The sequence below is a fragment of the Gastrolobium bilobum genome, unplaced genomic scaffold (genome assembly GCF_033153095.1).
Source record: "Gastrolobium bilobum isolate Gb01-03AN ecotype WA unplaced genomic scaffold, APGP_CSIRO_Gbil_v1 utg18184, whole genome shotgun sequence".
Lineage (NCBI taxonomy): Eukaryota > Viridiplantae > Streptophyta > Magnoliopsida > Fabales > Fabaceae > Gastrolobium > Gastrolobium bilobum.
This window is the reverse complement of record NW_026896811.1, coordinates 18,692-42,985: the sequence shown is the minus strand read 5'-3', so window position 1 is coordinate 42,985 and position 24,294 is coordinate 18,692. Positions and strand designations below refer to the sequence as shown.

Genomic DNA, 24,294 nt, shown 5'->3' with positions numbered 1-24,294 from the left:
TATAGGGTGTACCTATGGGTAGTAGATTCTGGACCTTTAGTGCCTCTAATGGTGGCCCAGGTCCATTTATCATGCTGTCATATTAGGATTGGTATCCTTGATGGATATCCTTCCGTAATTATGCTTGATTTAAATCTTAGATTGTCCCTTGTTGGGATTGTATATCAATGAGCTCTTTATATGGGTCTATAACAGTTGCCCCTCAGCCAGGCTGCTTGGGTGTCCAGGCTGCCAAGGTGAACTTCTTTTTGTATTAATATGGGGTTTTGTCAAGAATGCCTGGATTCTCGTGAACTCCTTATGCATATATTCTGAGCTTCGAAATTTTTAGAACATGGAATATTGGCTATAGCTTCTTGACATTTATAGGCGGTGGCATCTTGGCTATAGCTTCTACTTTGACTTGGTCAACTTCCAATCCGTTCTTGCAAATTTTATGTCCTAAGACAATTCCTTCTTTCACCACAAAATGGCATTTCTCCCAATTAAGAACGAGATTGGAAGAGAGACACCTTTGTAGTACTTCTTCTAAACTTTTCAAGCAATGATCATATGACGTTCCCAACACTGAGAAATCATCCATAAAAACCTCCACTCCTTCACCTATTAAATCAGAAAAAATAGAGAACATACATCTCTGGAACGTTGCTGGAGCATTGCATAGTCCAAAAGGCATTATTCTAAAGGCAAATTTTCTGTAAGGACAGGTGAAGATGGTTTTATGTTGATCCTCAGATGCTTGAGGAATTTGATTGTATCCTGAATATCCATCAAGAAAACAAAAATATTCCTTACCTGCTACATGATCCAACATCTGATATATGAATGAAAGAGGGAAATGGTCTTTTCTTGTAGCAGCATTGAGCTTCCTGTAGTCTTGGCAAATTCTCCAACCTATGACCTTTCAGACAGGAATGAGTTCATTCTTTGCATTTAGCTCCACAGTTATGCCTCCCTTCTTGGGAACGCATTGATCAGGGCTTACCTAATTGCTATCTGAACTGGGATAAATAATTCCTGCATCAACCATTTAATTACCTCTTTCCTCACCACCTCTTTCATGATGGGATTCAATCCTTTTTGGTGTTCTACTGAAAAACTGTCAGGGTCAGTCAATAAAATTTTATGCATACAAAAAGTGGGACTAATACCTTTGAAGTCAGCTATGGTCCAACCAATAGCTCTCTGATATTTCTTTAGCTTGTTGATCAATAATTCTTCTTGATCTTTGGTCAGGAATGATGAGATGATGACAGGGAGGGTGTTAGCGTTTCCTAAGTATGCATACTTCAGATGTTAGGGAAGTGGCTTCAATTCTAGCTCAGATGGTTGATCTGCAGATGGTCTATTGACTTGTTTTTCCTTTTCTGTACTCTGTAGAGGTTCAGGTGTTCTCCCTTGCAAATAAGGCTCATGCTTTTCATCTTGCAAACTTTCCTCTTCTTCTGATTCTTCTTCACTTGGCTTTAGGTTGAGGTGGGTATCCAGAATAGATACCATAGAACATTCTTCTAGATCTCCTTCATCATCATGAAACTTCATGGCTTTTAGAACATTGAATTTAATTTCATCATCACGAGCTCTCATGGTGAGCTCCCCTTTTTGTACATTGATAACAGCTCCTCTAGTTGCAAGGAACGATCTTCCCAAAATGATGGGAACGTCAACATCAGCTTCATAATCTAAGATGATGAAGTCAGCAGGAAAAATGAATTTATCCACTTTGACCAGCAAATACTCTACTTTCCCTTCTGACTTAATAATGGATCTGTCAGCCATTTACAATGTTACAGTGGTAGGTTTTGCTTGGCCTGTGGCAAGTTATTTAAAAACTGATGAGGGCATCAAATTGATACTCGCTCCCAAATCACACAAGGCTTTGCCTTGGTAATTGTTTCCTATGATACAAGGGACGGTGAAACTCCCATGGTCTTGTAACTTAGGTGGAAGTTTGCCAAGTATTTGCAGTTTTCTTATGTTAAGGTTATAGTTTCATATTCTTCCATACGTCTCTTTTTAGAGAGAACGTCTTTCATCAACTTGACATATTTGGGCATTTGTTCCAAAGCTTCCACCAGAGGGATATTAATATGAAGTTGCTTCAGGATACTCAAAAGTTTACAAAATTGTTTGTCATCCTGTTGCTTCTTCATTCTTTAAGGGAATGGAACTGTGGGCTTAGCTGCCTGGCCTGTTTTAGCTTGAGCTTTCTCATCAGACACAGTTTGTTCCTCACGTCCTTGGTTTTCTGTATTTGGGTCAACTGCACCCTCTTATTGTTGTTCATGATGTGAGACTTCTGGTGATACTCCAGGTGGGTTGTCAGGCTCCTTCACAGTTCTTTTGGTTGTCACCTTGGAAGTGTTTGAGGGTTGTTTGGCAACTCTCCTACTCCTCAAGGTTATTGCTTTTATTTGCTTTAGGGAGGAGGTTGAAGGAATTTCAGTATCCCCTGGCAATTTGCTTAGTGCCCTTGTGCTGAGGGTTGCAGCTATCTGGCCCATATGGGACTCAATATTTCTAACAATTGCATTGTTCCTTGTGACATATTTCTTCACATAATTCTCCAAAGAACTGATGCGTTGTTCATCTTTGGGGAACAGAGCATTATTTGGTCTCCTGTGTTGATCAAATGCTCCATTTCCCCCAGTGTTGTTTTGCTGGGACTGTTATTATTGGTTGTTGTATGGTCTAGGATTGATGGGTGGTCTCCACTGAGGATTGTGGTTCTGATCTTTCTGGATAGTGCCTCCATAATTCTGGTTGCTACTGCGGCCTGCATATTGGTTGTCTCTGGTCTGATTGAAGTTTCTACCTCCAAAATGTTCTGCATAACACACCAGGACTGTTGAAGGACAATATGTTGAGTCATGATTGTCACCACATGTTGAGTATGGATCACTTTTTGGGGCTGTGAGTTGTAACATATTGGCTTTAAGCTGATTTTTGTCAGCTTTTAAACTCTTCACTTCATTCATCAGGGCAACTAGTTGAGCTTCTGTGACAGTTTGTTTATCTAACTCCAACATTCCTGGTTTTCTGACTAGGCTCATCCTTTCTCACGGCCATTGAAGACAATGTTCCCCAGTACTTTCTATGATCTCATAATGAGATTTAAGGGTTCCTGAAAAGAAATAACCTCCTGCAGCAAAATCCTAATGTGATTGAGAAGTATAGTCTATACCTTTATAGAAAGTTTGTAAAACTCCCCTTTTTTCTACCCCATGGTTAGGACATTTTTTGATAATGTCCTTGTATCTTTCCCATGCTTCATAGAGATTTTCTCCATAAAACATTCTAAAGCTAGAGATTTCTGTTCTTACATCAGCTTGACAGGACATAGGGAGGAACCTTTCTATGAACTTATTAGAAAACTCTTCCCACGAATGTATGGATCCAGGGGTAAGGGATTTCATCCAAGCTTTAGCTTTTGACCCTAGAGAATAAGGGAACAACCTCATTCTCATACTTTCTTCTGACACTCCCTCTGTTCTAAAATTATCACATATATCTTAGAAATTATTAAGGTGAGTATGGATCTTTTGCATGAAATCCATTGAAAATTTTAGCTTCCCTAATCATATTGAACATGATAGGTTTCAGCTTGAAATTAAGAGCTTCAACAGGAGGGAGAACCACTCCTCTTTCTGGTCTGTTCCTTGAAGGAGAAGCCAGTGCACTAAAATTCTGTTCATGAGGAATTTCTTCATTGTTGTGATTATTATGACCAGCCATTTCTAGTTCAAAATTATTTTCCCTTAATTCTCTTCTTCTACTGTGAAAAGTATGTTCTAGTTTAGGATCAAAGAAAAGTAAAGGTACCTCAGTGTCAGAATAAGAATCATTTTTCAGATTCTTCACTCATAAACCATGAAACATAAACAATATCAACAACAGTTTAACAAATATAAAAAAAATAAAGAATTATATTAATAGAGTCTAAAGTAGAATAGTTTCAAAGACAAAGTTTAGTGTAAACTATCCCAGGAAATGGCGCTAAAAACTTATTGGGTGCTGATGCTCTTAAGGACGTTCCTTTACTTAGTCTATCAAGAGAAAATGCATTCGTTCTCAATATATTAACCCAGTCGCGCAAGTTCACGCATCAAGTAATAAATGCGATTATTAGTGCCCAATTTATTGTTTCCACGAAAATAGTAACTCTAAATAATACTTTGAACTAATCTAAAAAGAATTTAAAAGAAAAGAAAAGACAGTATTTGAACTATTTGGCCTTTCATTCCCTAGTGCCTCAAGGACGTTCCCTTAAAGTGCTAGGTTCAGAATGACTCTAAATAACTCCTCGCATCGTTATATATTAAATACTTCCTGATTTCAGGAGGAACAACAAGATCATGGGAGAATTGGTTCAGTGGTTACAAGATATTAAATGCTAAAATTTAAAGATAACAATAATTAAGAGACAACAAGATGAATGATTAACAAAAACAGTTTTTAACACAAGGAACAGATCCACTATTCCATTCTTAAATAACTATGCTCTCAACTCAAGACTTAACCCTTCTGAATTTGTTCAGGTCTTTTCACTACCAACTCTGATTCTTTAGCTCATGGACTAAGGCTGCGCATGACAACCATTCTGATTCCTGGCACTGTTTCTGAAAAGAAATGATTCTTTTCTATTTCTGTGCCTTGGAACAATTCTGAGAATCAGAATTATGTTTGTTAACATATTTTATTTTTATTCTGAGAATCAGAATTACGTTCGGTAACACATTTTATTTTTATTCCGAGAATCAGAATTACGTTTGATAACACAATAAAAATATATTTCTTTACTTTTGTTTATAGATTTCATCAACTGTATAAAATAGCAAATGACAATAGATTGTAACCGAAATGCCAAAATTTATATTTAAAAGAATTATCTAAAAATTTATAATATTTTATTATATAGTTTTTTTTTACGACAAATGCTAATATATAGTTTTAACTCTTATTTTTCAATCATCTTCACAATTCATATTTTTTTGTTTGTCATTCCCTTGACCATTTTATTTTTTAATATCATATTATTACCTTAATATTAATGATACAAATGAATAAATAAATACATATACATAAGTCACATCACTCAACTAAATTTTCATGACATCATACTTAAAGCAAAAAATAATTGATGTTGCATTGAACAAAAAAATGACAAGTCTCCAATGTATTTCGAATATGTCTCTTGATTCATCAACATCATATTGGGGGCAATTGATTATCTATAGCTAATTGGTTTGCAATATTTTTCTTAATAATGTCTATTTGGGTCACTTGATTTGAGGAGCCTTCATCATCTATAGTTGCAGATGTATGGGTTGATGCTGCAATGTTGGGATTTGCATAATGTGCTACATTTTTGTCTGCTATCTGATGATCCCTGATAAAGTTATGTACTGCACAACATGCAATCACAATGAGAGCTTGCTTCCGAAATGAAAATGAAGGCATTTTATGCAAAATTGGGAACCTATTCTTCAAAGCTCCAAATGACCGTTCGATTACATTTCTCAAAGAAGAGTGCCTATGGTTGAACAACTCCTTAGTTGATCTGGGTTGATTTCGTCTTCCTCTATAGTCATTCAAATGGTAGCGCTCTCCTTTGAATGGTGTCAAATAACCATCCCTAGTTGGGTATCCAGAATCAACAACATAAAATTTGCCTACATGTCGACAAGAATTTACCAATATATAAATTGCAATAATAAGGACAATCAAATGTGAAACTAAAGAAAAATGTCATTCACATTGCTGTATAAACTCATCATACCTGGTGGGGGATGAGGGAATTCCAACCTAGGAGATTCAAGCGCAGTACTAAAAATACGACAATCATTTGCTAATCCTTCCCATCCGGCATACACAAAAGTGAACTTCATATCAAAGGAACATGTCAGAAAATAAACCATATCACCAAAAATTAGAAATGCACATACTCAGCCTGGTGAATAATAGTCTGATAAAACTATGAGGTTTATGTGTAATTGGATGCTTGCCATACAATTACATATATTATGAACCCAAGAAAGGTAACCTGGATGCAAAGGGTAATCAATTGCTTGAAAATAAATTACATGGTTTTTAGAAGCAGAAATGAGAACCGGTCCTCTAGTACTTTGTTTAAAAGAATCAATGTTATTTAAGGGTATTGGAATTCAAAGAAGTGTACTTAGTTACAGGGGTCTCAAAAGCATAAATGAGAATCTTTATTTTGCTACTTAATTATGTGAGATTCTAAATTATTAAGAGTATTTGAATTTCAGGAAGTTTACTTGGACTAGGATAAGGTGCATCAACAGTTTTTTATTTTGGTGTATTGAGTACAATTTTTTCAACCAGAATCCTACCACATGTAGTTAGGTCAACTTCAATTATGAAAACATATGGCCTTTTTTTTTCCCTTCTCTTCAATTATGAAAACATAATGTCTTTTCCTAGTTCATTAAATTTTAATATCAGAAAGATTGCTTAAGGTATCCTAAAAGTGCTCACTTTCAACAATGGAGCATAGATCATTTTCAATCTGCATAGCAATAACAAGTCATTTCTATAGGTGACATTTTCAATCAAGATTCAAGTGTACTTTAATGTAATCAAAACAATGTAGTGCATTCTACAGTAAGCCACTCATTCTTTTCCCTTTTTTTCTTCTCTTATATTTTTCATTTTGCTCCATATTGAGTACTTTACAACATATTTTACTATTAAACTAAGTAATTATTTGGCAAAGGACAAATCATTTAGAAGTGTGTAATCCATTATGTGCAGGGACATTGACCAGCAAGTGTCATATTGCATATAGTGGCAAGCATAACCCCATACACACACACACAGTCTGCAGTGTCATATTCAAGCTTGTCACATTAATAAGATCCTTTGACTATAACAAAGAAACTTATAAAATATATGGTTCAGTGCTTAGAAGCAACTGAATTTTCTAATAGGCTGTCTGGTGTACCACCAAAGAAAACTAAGTTTCACCATCCATTTGATAACATAGAAAATTGAGTTTCCACCTTTTATAATTCAATTATACAAAGAAGAATGTAAAGCTACCGTAACAGAGAGGCAAAAGTTTGTTGCTCGTGATTGTTAATTAATCCTACAAAGGCAACACAAATTCGATTATAATTCAAAGACAAACATGAATATGAAGATGAAGACAATGAAGTGGAAGAATAACACAAACCATAAATCTGTAGGTACGCACACAATTTTTTTTCATAATATTAAATTATTTTTATTTGCACGAACTGCACTTTTCCATATCCAATCAATGGAGACGATTGTCTCGGCAAAAGAATGAGATAAACAGATTTGTGAAGCGCACAGATACCTAAAACTGAAACTGAGAGGAGAGAGAGAGGATAAAGGAATGAAGTACCTGGATGGTGGCCGAGACAATCGCTGCCGTTGATTTTGGAAGAGAAGAACAAGCGATAGAGATTGAAGGGAAGGAGACGTGCAACTGGGAAACACAAGAGAGAGAGGGAAGGAGACGAAGTCGTGAACGCAAGAGATTGAAGGGAGGGGTTTATTGTCGTCTGATATGGTTGAAAGCAGTGATGGTTCGATGTTGGTGTGTGAGCGGATATGAAGTCGTGATAGTCCGAGAGAAAACTGATTCTCTTTTTTTGCCCTGGAATAGAGAAGTAGAAATTTTTTGATTCTTTTTTTTGTTTCCCAGCACACACAAAAAACCAGTTTATCCCGGGAACAAAAAAATAAACCGGATTTGTCAAATGCAATTCTCATCCATTTTTGTTCCCGGGAATAAAAATTAAAAAAAAAACTCATTCCGGGAAGGTTGTCATGCACACCCTAAATGGCTCACAAGTTTCCATATTTCTGTGCCTCCCTTGACTCCAACAGTTACTAAGTTCATAACCTTTAGGGAACGAGGTGGTTCCTTATTCCTAAGGCAACCAATAAGATTGTTTCCACAATCTTACCTCCTTCATATGATTAAGTTGTCTGAAATCCTTTCCTTAAGGAAGTTCCTTTCTCAGTTTGCGTTCAATTTCCATTGATACCTAAAAAGTCAAGAATTCTTGAATCACAGAAATACATAAGGTTCAGTGGAAGAGTTTTGAACTTATTTCTTTAAGAATTTCACAGCTTTTCCATTCCAAAATAACTTATCCCGTGGCTGAAAACACAAACATAGTTATTTCAATCTGAAATCCCGTCGACCCGAGATTCAGGTTGAAGATAATGAGTAGAAGGGAATAGAAATAACAAATGTATATTAATAAACGATAAGTTTACAATACTAAGAAATAAAATGGAGAAGTATGGAGATTGCTAGTGAGGAGTCTCAAATGGTGAAGAGGAATGGGAAAAGGGTTGTTGTCACTTAGCTATTGATAAAGCTATACAAGTTAAAAATGCAGAAATTTAAACTACGACTAGATGATCTCTTCTTAAGGAATTCAATTCTTTCTTCATGTGGGATTCTCCTATTTATAGGCTGAGGTAGTGGATGGCAATCTTGTGATTCTTCTTCAACTGATCCTTGATTGAATGGAGAGGCAGTGAACTGGTGCTTTGACAAGTGAAACAAGTCGCTTGATTAGATGGCCTAGGGTTGAGTTTTGCCTTTTTATTCTGAAACCCACATGCCTTTTTTTTCTTCTCTAAACCAATGAGCACTCTTCATTCTCTGCTGTACACGTTTCTTCCTGCTTGATTGCTATACTATTTTTTTGCTTTTAGAAGTTTCTTTTCAATGTTTCCTGCAAAAGAGTCAGATGAGAGGTTAGCGGAGCATGTGTACAAATAAGTCAAACCATTCCCATTTTTCCTGCATTATCAGCTAATTATATCACCATTTGTTCCCTTCTGCTATTTTTGTTCTCAGGATCTGGGAACATCTTTTTATAGCAAAAATTGATTACCAATTGGCAGAACAGATGGATTTTTATCATCAAAATGGGCTTAAATGGGAATGAATTTTCGCCCTGTCAGATAGTATCTTGATTGCTTAAGAAATATATTTATATACTACTACTATTATGGGGGACGCCTCAGTGTTGATAAAAAAACACACTTCTTAGAGCCGTTATATATGGGATTTGTTGTGGACACCAAATGGACTAGGTTCATCTGTGATCCAGAGGAAGCCTTGGCCAAGGAAATAAAAGATTAGTGACAGATACGCCGGGAGTGCTCCAATTATGGTTGCATCTGGTTGTTCTAGAGAGACAAAGGTCCTCATAGTTGCCTGTCTGGACTATCCGAGGTAGAAATAATAACTAACGGGTGTCATATTCAGTTATGTGTATGAGATACTCTGTTGTGCTCCATATAGACTATGTTCTCGGAGACATTGATAGTATTCCTAAAATTTTAAAATATATATCTAGGAATATAGTGAAAATGTATTGTGTTCAGAGTAGAAAATGAAATCTTATGTCTAAAAGACGGATAAGGTAAAGAGTTAAGTATAGTTGAAAGCTAGAAAACTTTGGATGTTTGAATTACTATGTTCCTTATAGAATAAAAATTGTAAGATGTGAGGGAGTGAGAAATTGAGATGATGGTTAGCATACAAAGCTAAGTCATTATATAAGTAAAAGAAAGGAGGGAACTAAGCAATTTCAAGAATAGGAGATGAATTCTCTGTCGGTTCTTAGTATTGGAAAAGTATGGTGTTTTGATTTTGAGGACAAAATCTTTAAAAGGTGGGGTGAATTTAATAACCCTCACTATCAAAATAGGTGACAATGAACTAGTTCGGAGTTCAAGTGAATTAAACACTTGTTCAAGGAAACAGTGAGCGATAAATCATGTAAACTACGTGATAATTAAGTGAAAGATACAGTTCAAGCCAAATAAGTCAAATATGATTATGATGGAATTATATAAAAGATTTGGGGTCAAAGTATAATTATGTGAAAGTTTAGGGACTAGTTTGCAAATAAGTGAAACTTGGTCTAAATTTGATTTTCATTGTCTAATTAAATTATTTTTAGAATTCTATGAGATATAAGTGATATTATTTTGATCAAATGATGTCTAGATTAATTCTTAAAATTTGGTCAAAGGTTGGATAATTATTAACTAATGGAAATTTTTTTAAGACAAAGTAATTGTAAAATTTTTAAGACTTTGTAAATTATGAAAACTAGCAAAATTCCTAAACATATTGGATGACCTTATGATCATGTTAAGGCTAAAGTCAAAGAAGTCAAAGGTTGATAGAAATTAACTAATATGAATTAAGGTTGAAAGTCTTAAGAATAAATTGTCCAATAGGATTTAAGTTTGAAATTCAAAGGTGACATGTAAAGTAATTCAACTACTTAGTCTTAAAGAATAGTTGAATAAGTTACTAACCAAAGAATAAGATTTGAAGGTCTAAAGATGAATGAACCAATGAGAAGTTAGTTGGAAAGTCAATAAAGATAGCTAAAGGAAATTTCAAAAGAACAACCAATGAAAAATTACTTTGAAGGTCAAAAGTAGTGACTAAGTTAAGATGTATTCTTTGCAATTTTCAGCCCATATAGGTCGGCCATATGGTAACTATTTTCATGCCACCTTAGTGTCTTCACGAAGCCAAAATGTTCTAGAGTGTGGTATTAAGAGATGACAAAGCAAAGTGCATAGGAAATCAACCAATGAGAAGAAAGCTTGTAAAGTTAAAACACTTAGAAAATATCTAAGTTATTAAACTATTATTTTCCATCATGCAGGTCGGTTCTTTATTTCTTTCTAAGACCAAAAATCTGAACTTTTTCTTTCTCTCCAAAACCGTGACCACCATGGAAGCAAAGAAAAACTTGAGAACTTCATTTTCTAGCCATTTTAAGGTCAATGTTTCAACATAAAACTTATAGCCCTTGAACTTGTGATCAAAACCCCCTCTATTATTTCTTCATGTAGAGCTTTATATCTTGAGATAATACCATTTAAAGATGACTTCCCCTGTTTATATTTGATATAAAATCAAGTGTTCTTCAAGGATCAAAGCTTGGAAAGTGTTGGTAAATTTTGATGGTTTAAAATGGATTTGTGAAGTGGTTTATAACTGATTAGGGTTATGTGTTAACATAATCCTAAGATGTTATTTAAAGTGGATTAATATTCTTTGGTGATGGTTTGTTGGTTTGAAGTTAAAGGAAACAAATTAAGTTGTTAAGAAGTGCACAAACCCTAATGGAGAGCAATCTGGAAAATGGATTTGTGAAGTGGTTTATGACTGATTAGGGTTATGTGTTAACATAATCCTAAGATGTTATTTAAAGTGGATTAATATTCTTTGGTGATGGTTTGTTGGTTTGAAGTTAAAGGAAACAAATTAAGTTGTTAAGAAGTGCACAAACTCTAATGGAAAACAATCTGGATTCTGCTTTGCAAAATTTATAATCAGAGTTTTAGAACTCCAAATTGAGTGTGACTTGTGCCAAATTAAATATACACAAGTCTATTATAACATATTAAAATTTCAGAGGAATCCAATCAGAATTGAGGAATTCGTGGACAGATTAGTAAAGGTGGATCAAGCTGTGAAAAACTGTGTTCATGTTTTAGCCCAAATTGGAAAAGGCGTATCTCACTCATTTCTTAAAAAAATAGAACGTGTGAGGTATCAAATTAAATCTTGTTGTGTATATTATGTTGTTGTAAAATATGGAATTTTTCAAAGTGCTAGATCATTCCTAATTTCAATGAGAATGGACAGTACCCGAAACTGCCCTGTGTTGGCAGCATGTCACTTGGAGTTTGAAAAATTCATAACTCCTTCGTTTCTTAACCAAATGGTATGAATATTATATCAAATTAAAGCCCTAGATGTCTATTATTGATATAAAAATATAAGAATAAAATGAATCAGGAAACATTCCCAAAACAATGAAAAAGTCCGCTCCCCTATTGTTCTGACGACGGGTTTAAGCAGTTTGCTTATGGCGGAGATATCTTGAGTTGTATTTGGTAGAATGAGGTGTGTGAGATATTGTTGGAAAGCATATGATGTATAGATTAAGATGGTAAAATATTATAATTTTTGGTGAAAGATTTCATGATCCCTTAAAGAAGGTTAACTATATGAATAGTAAATTAAAAAGCTATATTTTGATAATTGAGTTTTGAAATTGGTGTAAACTAACTAGTGCTGGGATCAAACTATTAAATGAAAAGACTTGTGGTATGGCATGAACTGTCAAGGTAAATAGAGTGGTCAAAGTGACTAAGAGAATTACCTAGTTGGTAATTGAATTAACGTGTGTTGTGATAGGTACTTGGATTTCAAGTAATATGTATTGATGGTATTTTATATATTGTACTAGACTATTAATTAGATGAGGTAATGGACGTAGAGTGTGTGTATAACTTGGTTTGCAAATAAATTGCAGGGAGCTTTACAGGTGAGTTCTCAGCTTAGAAGTTTTGTCCATTTATGATTGTTCTGCCGTAACCAAGTGGATTATGGTTTTCTATTCAAATAACTATTATGAATATTAGAACTTAACATTGTTGCATTCATATAGGATCAATATGTATGAAAATAATATAATATAAATTGCATGATCTTATGAGAATTAAATCAATATGTTGTAATTAATTATGCCATGAATTAATGTGTAAATATATATAAATGAATACAATTTGTTGTAATTATTGCCACATGAACTGTTATGTGTACTTTGGTGTAATGGTATTTGATATAGTGTGAGTAAATGCAAGGTGACTTAACATGTTGTTATTGAGTGAAATATACTAAATGTGATTAATGTGTTATGTTTTATTTAATATCTGTATGCAAAATATTATGTTCTATTTGTTATCTATATGCAAAGTGTTATGTTTGATTTGTTTTATAGAATTATATGTTGTGCTTGAAATTTTGTGTTGTGATGTAATTGCGTGTCGTGATTGAAATTTTGTGTTGTGGGTGTTTAATATTCTGTTTTGGATTTGGTGTCAGCATATGAAATGTTGTGTTGTCATTAATCCGATATAAGGATTAATGGATAGTGTATAGTCATAGTACACTAAATATAAAAAGAGTGATATTCGAGAAATCTTCCATAAGGTAATTAAGCCTAGGAAGTAACTATAAAGAGGTGATATTTGAGGAAATGGCGATGTGTGTGTGTGTGTATATATATATATTTATTATATATACTAATTTGTGAATGTGATAGTTGTGATTTTTGGTAGTTCTGATTCAAGTGAGTTTCTGATTAATTTGATTAGCGTGAATGTCTAATCTTTCTGATTGTTAAAAGTATATGATATTGCTGATAATCTTGATAGGAGTTCTAAATAAATATTTAATTAATCAAAGGAACTCTAAATTATCAGAGAAAGAAAGTAAAATATTTTTGTATGTAAAAATGTTTGTGTGTTGGTGTAAAATACTTAACTAAATAATTAAGAGACTGTATGGTGTGGTCTATGTTTTGTGTCTGACATGTTCTGCAGGAAGTGAACTCGTGGGTGGAGACAACTCCATAAACCCCGAGCTTATTGAGATTCATTCTCACCCCGTGTTATGGGGATATATTTCATGTACAATAGCCACTGGAGGAGGATCCTTAGGCAAGGAACCAATGCGTGGGGAGTAGAGTCTTGCATGGAGCAGTAGGCTGATAAATGTTTGTTTTGAGACTATCTGTATATATGTTTTACTGTAAACATCTTGGAGAGGCTTATGCATATATATATATTTATGCAGTAGAAGCCGAGATGTATTTTTATTTACAGATCAAGATGTATTGAATTGTTATCCATTAGGTGTAAAGAAATCATTGAATTGTAATACGTAGAAATGTTCAGTTTACAGCCGTTATGTTGTCCGTGGTTTCTATCAAAAATAATACTCGTTATTATATTCGGGAAGAGATTTGATAATTGGATATGGTTTGTAAGTTAAATAAAGTTCTGTATGGTTATGGGAGTATATAGAATTAGAGTTTAAAATAATAAATGAAGTAAGGCAATTACATAAAAAGAAATTGTAAAGAAAAAGTTAAGACATATAGTTAATGGTAAGCTATTGTGATACTTTTAATTAAGTCTTCCGCTTATTTAATTCAATGTGTAGCATTTTTATTACCATAATGTCAGTTAACATACCGACTCAAGACAGGGTGTTACAAATTGCAATAGAACACATAGGGACAAACCCCATGCTTGCAAATGTGTTTATAAAGGGCTTAATGCCCAAGACTTTTCATGAGCATACTGCTCATATAGGTGTTGTTCTCCCTAAGGACACTATAGTTTAATGGGAGATTATTTTAAGTGTTCTGTGTATTAAACATTTATGTGTTTATTTTTTACAGAATAAAGGAGATGAATTTATATTTTTCCCTCTGGATATGTATAATTCTCTACTTGTAGTTTCGCATTAAATGTTAAGAATTATGAATTGATCTCATAAAGAATAAAGTAGGACCAGTTGAAAATAGGCATGATAAAGATCACATTGCATGTAATTTTCATGCCGCTCATCCATACTTGATCGCCATATATTGAATATGTTGATGTCGTGACCAAGGAAGGTTTAGTTACATTTGAGAGAGATATAAATTGCCATGATCTCATGTTGATGTAGGAAATGAACCGGATTGTATCTAACGTGGAATCAAAGGTAAATAGCATATAGTTGAGCGCTTAAGGAATATATGATATAATTGTTTCAAGATCATATGTAGCCGAAGTGGGAGATTGTTTATTTCATAATATAATTATGGGCTACACATTTAAATATCAATTGTGTCATGCTATTTAATTAATAGGTAAATTAAGTGATCAATATAAAAGAGCCCAATCAGATTCCTAATTTGGTATGGGCTTAATGAGTGGATACCTGATATTTGCCCAATTAGGTGTACTAGGTGCCTAATGGAACAATATATATAGAAACTAAACCTAAGGTTATGATCCCGAATGGTTCAAATCAGTTTTAGATTCTTTCTTTCCCATGTAGAGAGAATACCCTCTAAGGAGTGATTTGACTGAGTAAGACCATAGCTCATAAGGAAAGACCAAAGAGTCAAGAGGATTAGAGATACATCGTTGCTACAATGGAGACATGTATGCCTTGTTTGTTTTATATTTCTTGATGATCCAATATGATGTATCTTGGATTTATTGGGTATGGGTTTTCACAATAAGAATTAAGGATTTAATTTCCGTAAATAAACAACAATATCAAGAACTCTTTATTCCAAATTAATTAGGATAGGAGGTAAATGAACCTAAATGAAAAAAAAAATAGAAAAAAAGTTTGAAAATAAAATAAATAACAAAACATAACATTAGAAAAAATAAAAAAAAATAAAAAAATAAAACACAAATAAAGTGATTACACGAGTAAACATGACTTATTGCACTATACTATATAATGGAGGGCATAGTTTAGAATTAAACTATTTTTTAGTTGAATCGAACTGGATTAGTTTTTTCTGGTTTAGTTTTTGAACAGAATTGTTTATAAGTCAGTTAAGAACTGTACTGGTTTTAAAACTAGTTTTGAACCTTGGTATCTTACCAACTGGTTTTGAAACTACTCTTTGTTCGTATTTTCAAACTGGTTTGTATAACACCTCACAATTTTAAATCAAGTAATTAAAATATCAAGTGAGAAATCAAGTGATGGATTAGTGAAAATCCTAAAGATTAGGCCAAAATACAAAGAAAGGGCAAAATGGTAATTAGCCAACACGCAACCCTAGGTAGATAAAAATTGAGTAGAAGGTCTCTGATGATAAAATAACCCTGGAAATGGATTCAGAACGAAAAATTGAGTGGACAGGCAAGTTTCAGGAAAATCAGTGAATAGTGTTTTTCGCGGGTAAAAATACCGCGTTACGATTGCACCGTAAAACGTGACAGTTGAATTTTGAGCTCTAGGTTTCAAATATGAGTTATAAATGGTTTGTTGAGTTAGGAAATATGATTTGATGAAATTTGATGGAATTGAGTCATTTTGAGAAAAATTGATGAATAGTGATTTTCCGGTGTAAAAATACTGCGGTATAATTGTACCGATAAGCGTGAAAATTTTATCAGTATTTTTGGGAAACAAAAATATGACATGAACAAGAAAAATACGTAGGTCATGAATTTGTGATTGAAATTAGATGATTGATTAAAGTTAAAACGCATGTGGGACACGCCTGTGACTTAAGTGAGTCAAACTCACCTTTTTTCACACTTTCTCTCTCCTCCCTCTCTTCCTCCCCGCGACAGCAGCCCCTTCCCCCTTCCTCTTTATGCAAATTTTTCTTTGGATCATAACTCACTCAAATCTCAACCAAATCCAACGATTTTTGTCTTGAAACTTGTTGGAAAACACCTCCTAAACACATTGGTACCACTCTTGAGCCTTGAAATCGCGTGTGTGAGGAGATCTTGGCCATTTACAGCCGCGGTTTTGAGGAGAAAAATTGTGTTCTTGAAGCTTCCAAGTGCTCCAATGGTGGAGTATAGTTAGGAGGAGTCTTATACCTTCCGTTTGGGTAAGTGTTCTTGCATTTTAAACGATTGATTGTGATGAATTGATTTTGTGACCTAAAGCTTTGATTGATGATATGTTGTGTTAGAGAGCTCAATTTGAAAATGTGTATTAGATGATAATGTGTTAGAATGATGTATTAAAGCTAGAAATGCGATGAAATTTATTGGTGAAAATTGATGAATGTAACTTAGAAAAATTTGATGATCATGATTTTGGACTTGTGAATCTTGGTGTTGAGACTTGTTTGATAAATTGTGGCATGATGATATGATGATATAATAGGTTGTATGAGGGTTGGAATGATTAAAATTGAATGGAAATCCCTTGGAATGTCATAGGGCAAGATTCAAACCTTTGAGGAAAAATTGAGGAATTGATGTTGAAAAATGAATTGGATGATGATTTGTGTAGTTATATAGTGCTTAGATGGGTTGTGTTGTGATTGGCAAGTGTTTGAATCAATGAGAAAATTAAATTGTGTTTAGAGACCTAAATGAGCCCAAAGTGAAATATTTCGCAAAACGATGCGTAAATGTCGTAAAATGAAAAAAACGACGGTTGAACTAGCCTCTAAACAACCTAAGGGAGTGTAATAAAATGAGAAAGAAAATTTAGAAAAATAAATCCCCAATTAACACCTATATGGCCGAACCTCCAAGGGAAAAAGGGGAGATTTTGCGGTTTTCGCGTTCTGATGTAATCCGACGCGAAAATGACGAACCAGCACTTGAATTGGCCTATTGACAACCTAATGAGATGTAACAAAATGAGAAAGAAAATTTAGAAAAATAAATCTCAAATTTACACTTCATTGGCCGAACCATCAAGGGAGGATGGGGAGGATTTTTGTGATTTTGCATTTTGATGCTATTTGACGCGTACTGATGGATGTACGTAATTGTATAGGTTGCCGTACGTTGACTTGAATCCCGAATCTTGATTCAGTGAGTTTCCATTGGTCTTGGACCAAGTGGATTGAGGTAAGTAATTGGTTCAATGCATGTGTAATTGTAAAGTAGCATGTATTGTTTGAATTGTGAGTGATTAGAAATATCCTCTGTGTAGGCATTCTGCTGTGTACCAAGTTGAGGGATAAGCTGCTGCGGAGCTTGTGGAAACAATATTTCAGGTAACCTCTTGGTACTGGGGCTTGTTCCCCTTTTCTGTTCCACCTTGCCAGTTGATGGCAACGGTAGGAAGTGTGTATGAATAGTATAGAACACATGAGCATGCATGCATTATTGCTATGGGTACTGCAGTACCGAGTCTCTGGCCAGTAGACAGTTTTATTAGCCTTCGGGCATTTTCGGACTTCCGCTGGATAGGTCTCCAGGAGGGAGTTCCAGTTGACTGCGTGTCATGGTGTGTGATCCGGGTAGGAGCACACTAGGAATGTCTTTGGCGTTTTGGTTGGTTTGGGCATCATGGTTGTGGTTTCTGTGAACACACCTTGGATGATACCCATAGGCTTATATATGCCCAGGGCGTACGTAGAATTGGGGTTACCATCCCGTATCGTCGTAGTTTGTTTCTTTATATTTCCCACTTCTCTAAATCTCTTGCTATATCCCGTTTTCAAAATGGTTGTTTTATTCTATTGATATGCATCGAAGTGAACCATTGGGTGGAGTTTTCTCCAGAACCTCTTGGTTACTTAGATATATTCGTATATCTCACCCCGTCTCGGGGCATTTATTTCAGGATGTACCTGTAGCGTTGGAGCAGCGGGCAAGAGGCCCGCAGGGTGATAGAGGAACATTTTCAGTATTTGGCATATTGTTCATGTTGGCATGCCTAGGTCTAGTAGTTTGTATCATTTAAATTTATGTCTAAATTTGTAATTGGTGTTGTAATATTGTAAAAGGCAATTTGAAGTTAAAGTCGTAAGTTGTAATATTTAAGTGTATGTTGTAAATGTAAGAGAGACATGATGTACCAAGATGGAAGGATTTTAGGCCTATGTTAGAGTTATGATTACATGATTATATTGTGAAACTACATGTGAATGGGACCTATGTGATTGAAACAAGTAAGAAATATAATGTGAGCTCTAGTGTATAAACTGTGTAATAACTATAAACTGGATTGGGTTGTAAGTGCCCCAAAGCGTTGTTGGTCCTTGTGTGTGCCACCCATTGGATTATTACTGTATTATCATGTGTTTATTAGGTACATTTGAGGTTTAAATGATCGTTTACAATTTTGGGATTATTGGAAAAACAAAGGAAACTCTGGCGAAATTTCTGTAGAATTGGCAGATTTTAGGCGAACTTCGGGAGAACATATCTCCCTCCATAGAGGTCCAATAGGGACGTGCCATACGCCATTTTGAAGGTTGAGATGTCCTCTACCTTGTGTCAAAATTTGAGGAAATTCTGGGTTGATCTTCGGCCTGAAAAAAATAGAGAAACACGGACTGCTCATGTGCCCCTGCACCTGAGGCAGATTCTGGACCGGATTTGGGAAATTAATTCCCGCTTCGTTTCTCAGTCAAATTGAGCGTGTGATATATAAAAATGAAGTTTGAGATGTCTAGTTTGTAGGATAAAAATTTGAGAGCAAATGGTTGAATGGATTGAGTGCAGTAAATCGAGTAAGGTGAGTGGTTTGGAGCTGTTTTTGGGGTTGTTTGGCTATTTGCTGATCCAACTTCAAACGGCGATAACCGGAGCTAATGAGCTCCGAATTGAGCATATGATAGCTTTTTGAAAAGGGAATTAAGTAAGACAAAGATGTAATCCGAGAAGAAGGTTTGGTTGCGAGCGGTGTGGTCGCAGAAAAATTTAGAGTGAAACATGTCCGAATTGGTAAAAACGTAAAGTTTGGAAATTGGCTAAGTGAGTTTATGGGAACTCCTTAGTAACTTATAATAAGTAAAGTAAGTTATACAAATAGTTTAAATAAGTCTTCCGCAAGAGTTTACAGTTACGGTCACAGCTTTTAATTATTACGCCTTTTTATGTTTTAAATGCTCGCGTAATAATCGGAAAAAGTTTATTCGCATTTTTATAAATGAACTGCTGTGATTGTAACTGCGCTTAATATCATAATTAATGTTAACAATACCAGTGTACAACGGGCTGTTACAGTTTGGAACTAATTTTTCAATATGAAAATGGCATACAAACTTGCTAGAATCTACTTGTTCAATTTTTTCAATCCAAGACTATAACTCTCCACTTTTTACTTTAAAAGAATCAAATTCATGTTTATTAATACTTATTTTTACTTTATTTGATAATGGTCAAAGGAATTTTGTGATTTGATATTTAATTAACAGTATGATTGTATGTTATATATGTTAAAAAAATTAACAAATTTAATATGCAGCTATACATAAATTAAATGCTAGAGTAAATTGTGAAGTGAATATTGTATTATAACGGTTTAATTCAGTTGTGAACTATTTCACACCAGTTCAGAATTGGTTTGGAATCAAATTTTTTGAAATCAGTTCACGTTGGTTGAAGAACTGTTTTACAAAACCAATTGTTATGGGGCAGTTTTGGTGCAATTTTTAATTTAATGAAGTTCTTTTCGAATTTTCGCACACCTCTAATACTATATATTAACATTAGTTTCATTTAAAGCCAAATAGGAGGGGAACAATTAAAAAACTGATTTAGCATAATAAAATTAGAAGTTAGAAATTTTGATATATTCATGCATATAATTATTTTCTCCCGTACATATTTGGCTATAAGGATTCAAACTACACACTAAAAATAGGTTAATGAAATACAAATATGACTTATAGCAGTATACTACACACTAAAAATAGGTTAATGAAATACAAATATGACTTATATGTTTGGATCCTTTTAATTTTAAGCTAAAAGTTACTTATAAGCTAAAGCTAAAAAAAAGAACTTAAAAAAAGAAGCTAAAAACTGTTTGGAAATTACAAAAAGTTTTAACTTAAAAATTACTTAAAAGCACATATTTCAAGAAAATTATATCTCTCTCTATCTTTATCACTCTTCAATTAATAAAAAACACACAATTCAAGAAAAATAGATGAGAGCTTAAAAAAAAGCTCCTCCTAGGAGTTTTTAGTTTTCATCTTTTTTCTTCATTATAAAAAAAAGAGCTTTTCGTTATAAGAGCTTTTCCCAAAACCTATTTGGCCTAACTTATGCTTATAAGTAGCTTCTAGCTTAAAAAAGAGAGGATCCAAACAGGCACTAAGGACTGAGGACAACATTAAAACAATGGCTATAGATAAAAGAAAATTTAGCACAAAATACTCTTACATTTTTTATTTGTTACATGGACAGACATCTCTATCAAATTAACCAAGGTATTGCATCATATCTTCATCACCCTCTCAAACGGAGTTGTTCCTACAAAAAATTAGAATAAAAAAAAAGACAACAACTCGATTAGCATTGTGTAAGTTATAAATAGATATTAGTTATTTTTTTCCACAAAAATTGCATTTAAATCATAATATTTATGGGTACACAATAAGCAATGGATCATTATCTACTATAACAAAATAGGAGATATAAAAAACTTTACCTATTATTCTTGGACTTTGAATTTCATCTTCATTCTAGCAGCAAACATAGCTAGTGACACATACATCCAATCACACATGTTGTTCATGAACTGAAAGTAGGCATGTCTCCATGAAGTTTTTACCAATAAAGTTCCACAAACTGCCCAAAATCCAACACAAAATCCCAATCCCAAGCTGATGTAAAACCCAAAGGTTATGAGCTCATCTTTGTCTTCATTAGTGCCATTTTGGCCACTGCTTCCAGATGGTGAAATCACATCCCCTAGGCAATGGTTTGTGAGTGGTGGGCCACAGAGCCCACTGTTCCCTTCGTATGTAGAGGCATCAAATGATTGTAATTGAGTGCTTACTGGAATTTTTCCTGACAAGTTATTAAAAGACAAGTTCATGTAACTAAGAAAACTCAAATTGGAAAAGCTTGATGGCATTCTACCATAGAGATGGTTTCTTGACAAGTCAAGTGATTCCAACATTTGCATATGACCAATGTTGTTGGGAATGAATCCCGTGAGATTATTTCCTGAAAGATTCAAGCCAACTAATGCCACAAGCATTGTTATACTTTGAGGTATCTCTCCTGTTAAGTGGTTGCAAGAAAGATCAATGCTTGTCATAAGCCCAAGAATTTTCCCATATTTTCTGTCTTTTCCTTTCCATGACAATGTTGCTTCGTCTATGAAAACAAAATAAATAGTATATTCAAAACCAGAATATTCATTTATGGTATAGAGAATGGTTTTTCTTGGAAACTTGGTATTTGACAAAGCAATTATATGACCGAGACATTGTGGTATTTCCCCTGTAAAATTGTTTTGTGAGAGATCCAATACTTGAAGAAATAAAAGATTACAAAGACTTGCAGGTATGTTTCCATGAAATTTGTTGGCCCGTAAACGCAAAACAATCAAATCATGCAAGTCATGGCCAACCCAAGTAGGTAATGCTCCTTCAAGATTGTTATCTCCAAAATCAAGTAATGTCAATTTGCTACAAAAGGCCAAAGATGGAATTTCACCGGAGAAGTTGTTGTTATTGAAATGCATCGACTGAATATATCGCAAAGTGCCAAATGAATGGGGTATTTTCCCTGAGAAATTATTGTTTGCCAAATTCAGAAATTCTAAGCTGTGAAATTCCCCCCAACAATCAGAAAGTGGCCCAGCTAGTAAGTTACTAGACAGGTCAAGAATAGTTAAATCTCGTGGTGGCATTGCACAAAATGAAGATAGGGACTCCGAAAACATATTATTTGAGAGAACTAGAATATTTATGCTTTCTGGAAAAGAAGGTAGGGAACCAATCAAGTTGTTGAAACTAAAATCCCATGCACGTGGAAATGTTGATTCCCTACTAATTGGTAGTGATTTTGGCAAGACTCCACTAAGTCTGTTATGTGAAACATTCAAGTACACCAATCCTGAAGATAGGTCCCAAAACCATTGAGGAAACAGATCTGAAATACCACTATTATAGATTTCTAGTGCCTTAAGTTCCCTTTGATGTTTGAGCCATGCCGGAAATTTAGGACCCAAAATGCATGATGATGCATATAATCTAGACAGTTGGAAAGGTGGAATCCAATTTGAACTCAAGTTGAACGAAATTGAATTGTGAGCCACATTCAAAACTCGTAAACTGTATAGATTTGACAGATGTGCTTCACTAATGTTGCCAATAAACTCATTTGTAGAGAGATACAATATCTTGAGACTAGAAAGTTGTCCAATAATATATGGAACTGTCCCGTTCAACCGATTATGGGAAAGATGCAATTCTGTTAACGAGGTTAGCTCTGTAACCTTGAATAACGGCAATGATCCACTCAGTTGGTTGAAACTGAGATCCAGATATGCAAGAAAAGGCAAGTGACCAAATGATTGTGGTAATGACCCAACAATATTGGTATTCCGAAGTGATAATGTTTGCAAGGATGAAAGCCATGAAAAATCAGGAAATTGACCACTTCTAAATGGGTTATCGCTGAGATCCAATAATTCTAAATTATTTTGTGAAGAACCTAAGTTTTGTATGTGGTCACTGAGTGGACCAGACAATTTGTTAGAATTCAGCCATAACTCTTTAAGTTGACCCAAATTTTGAAAGGATTGTGGTATGATACCCTCAAGTTCATTACCTGAGAGATAAAGATGAGTGAGGACTTTGCTAACATTAAGCATCCACGACAGAGTTGAAGAGTTTAATTCATTGTGTGCAAGACCAAGAGTTCCTAGAGAAGTGGAAGAATTCAGGTGGGGAATAGATTTAGGATTGACTTGACCCAGCCCACACCAATTTAAATAAAGCTCCAATAGAGATGGGATTTTGCTAATTGATGACAACAAATCAACAACTCCAAAAAGAGTAGTATTTGACAGATAAAGGTATCTCAAGTTAGAGAGGTGAGAAACCCATTCAAGGTCATTTGAAACCAAATCATTATAACTAAGGTCAAGAGTTTGCAAATTGGAAAGGTTCCCCAGAGTAGGAGGAATGACACCATCAAATTCATTATGTGCAAGGACAAGAGTTTGCAAATTGCAAAGGTTCCCCAGAGTAGGAGGAACGACACCAACAAATTCATTATATGAAAGGTCAAGAGTTTGCAATTTGGAAAGGTTCCCCATTGTGGGAGGAATGGCACTAACAAGTCTATTTCTTTCAAGATGCAACTCTATCAATTGACCAAGTGAACCAATGCAGTTTGGGATCTTTTCTTCCAAGTTATTAGAACTGAGATCTGTGGAAGTCAGATGTTGCAGTTCACAAATTGAAGAATCTAACTTACCTCCCAGTCCAGCGGAATAATCTGATAAGAATTGAAAATCCAAGATGGTTACGTGACCTGTTAAATTATCACATGAAATTCCTTCCCATGTACAGCAATCTTCACCTTGCCATGATGAAAGAAAGTCTGTTCCATGAATGAAACCATCTTTTAACTTGAGAAGAGCCTGCCTTTCTGTCTCCACACACTTCTTCACTTGAGAGGTTCCAACACAGAAACACATGCATAGAATGGCCACCACACAAAAGAGAATGAATCTAAAGCTTAACATGGTGATCAACTCGATTCCCTTGGGAATGTTTTTGTATATTATTAAAAGTGAAGGAATGTAAAGGCAAAGTGTAAACTGAATTCTAAAGTGAAACCTAGCTATCTTTTTATATCAATCGTGCTCATTTGTATCAAGTCAGTTAAACTTAGAAGAAGGGGCAAGACTTGAGGGCAATAAGGCAAAGTTTAATGCACGATAGCTCAAGTTAACTCAATTTGACCAAGGGACAAGAC

General features: G+C 34.5%; 2 protein-coding genes and 1 non-coding gene across 4 annotated transcripts; 1 reads left to right on the top strand and 2 right to left on the bottom strand.

Annotated features, from left to right (window-relative positions):
- Positions 1-3,219: 3,219 nt before the first annotated feature.
- LOC133302170 (small nucleolar RNA R71) lies at positions 3,220-3,326 on the top strand. Its single transcript, XR_009750296.1, has one exon. It is a non-coding gene; the product is annotated as a small nucleolar RNA R71 (small nucleolar RNA).
- Positions 3,327-5,208: 1,882 nt separating this feature from the next.
- On the bottom strand, positions 5,209-5,918 carry LOC133302169 (protein ALP1-like). Its single transcript, XM_061501917.1, has 2 exons — positions 5,780-5,918; positions 5,209-5,672 (listed from the first exon to the last, which is right to left on the bottom strand). Exons 1-2 carry the CDS (start codon positions 5,916-5,918, stop codon positions 5,209-5,211), a joined length of 603 nt encoding a protein of 200 aa, XP_061357901.1.
- Positions 5,919-20,383: 14,465 nt separating this feature from the next.
- On the bottom strand, positions 20,384-24,177 carry LOC133302168 (receptor-like protein EIX1). Of its 2 annotated transcripts, XM_061501916.1 has the most exons (3): positions 22,021-24,177; positions 21,005-21,951; positions 20,384-20,826 (listed from the first exon to the last, which is right to left on the bottom strand). In XM_061501916.1, the coding sequence occupies exons 1-2, from the start codon at positions 24,059-24,061 to the stop codon at positions 21,008-21,010; spliced, it is 2,985 nt and encodes a 994-aa protein (XP_061357900.1). In that variant the 5' UTR covers positions 24,062-24,177; the 3' UTR covers positions 20,384-20,826; positions 21,005-21,007. The 2 variants fall into 2 exon arrangements, with proteins under 2 accessions (XP_061357900.1, XP_061357899.1); XM_061501915.1 differs by having other exon boundaries at positions 21,005-24,177.
- Between the last annotated feature and the right edge of the window lie 117 nt (positions 24,178-24,294).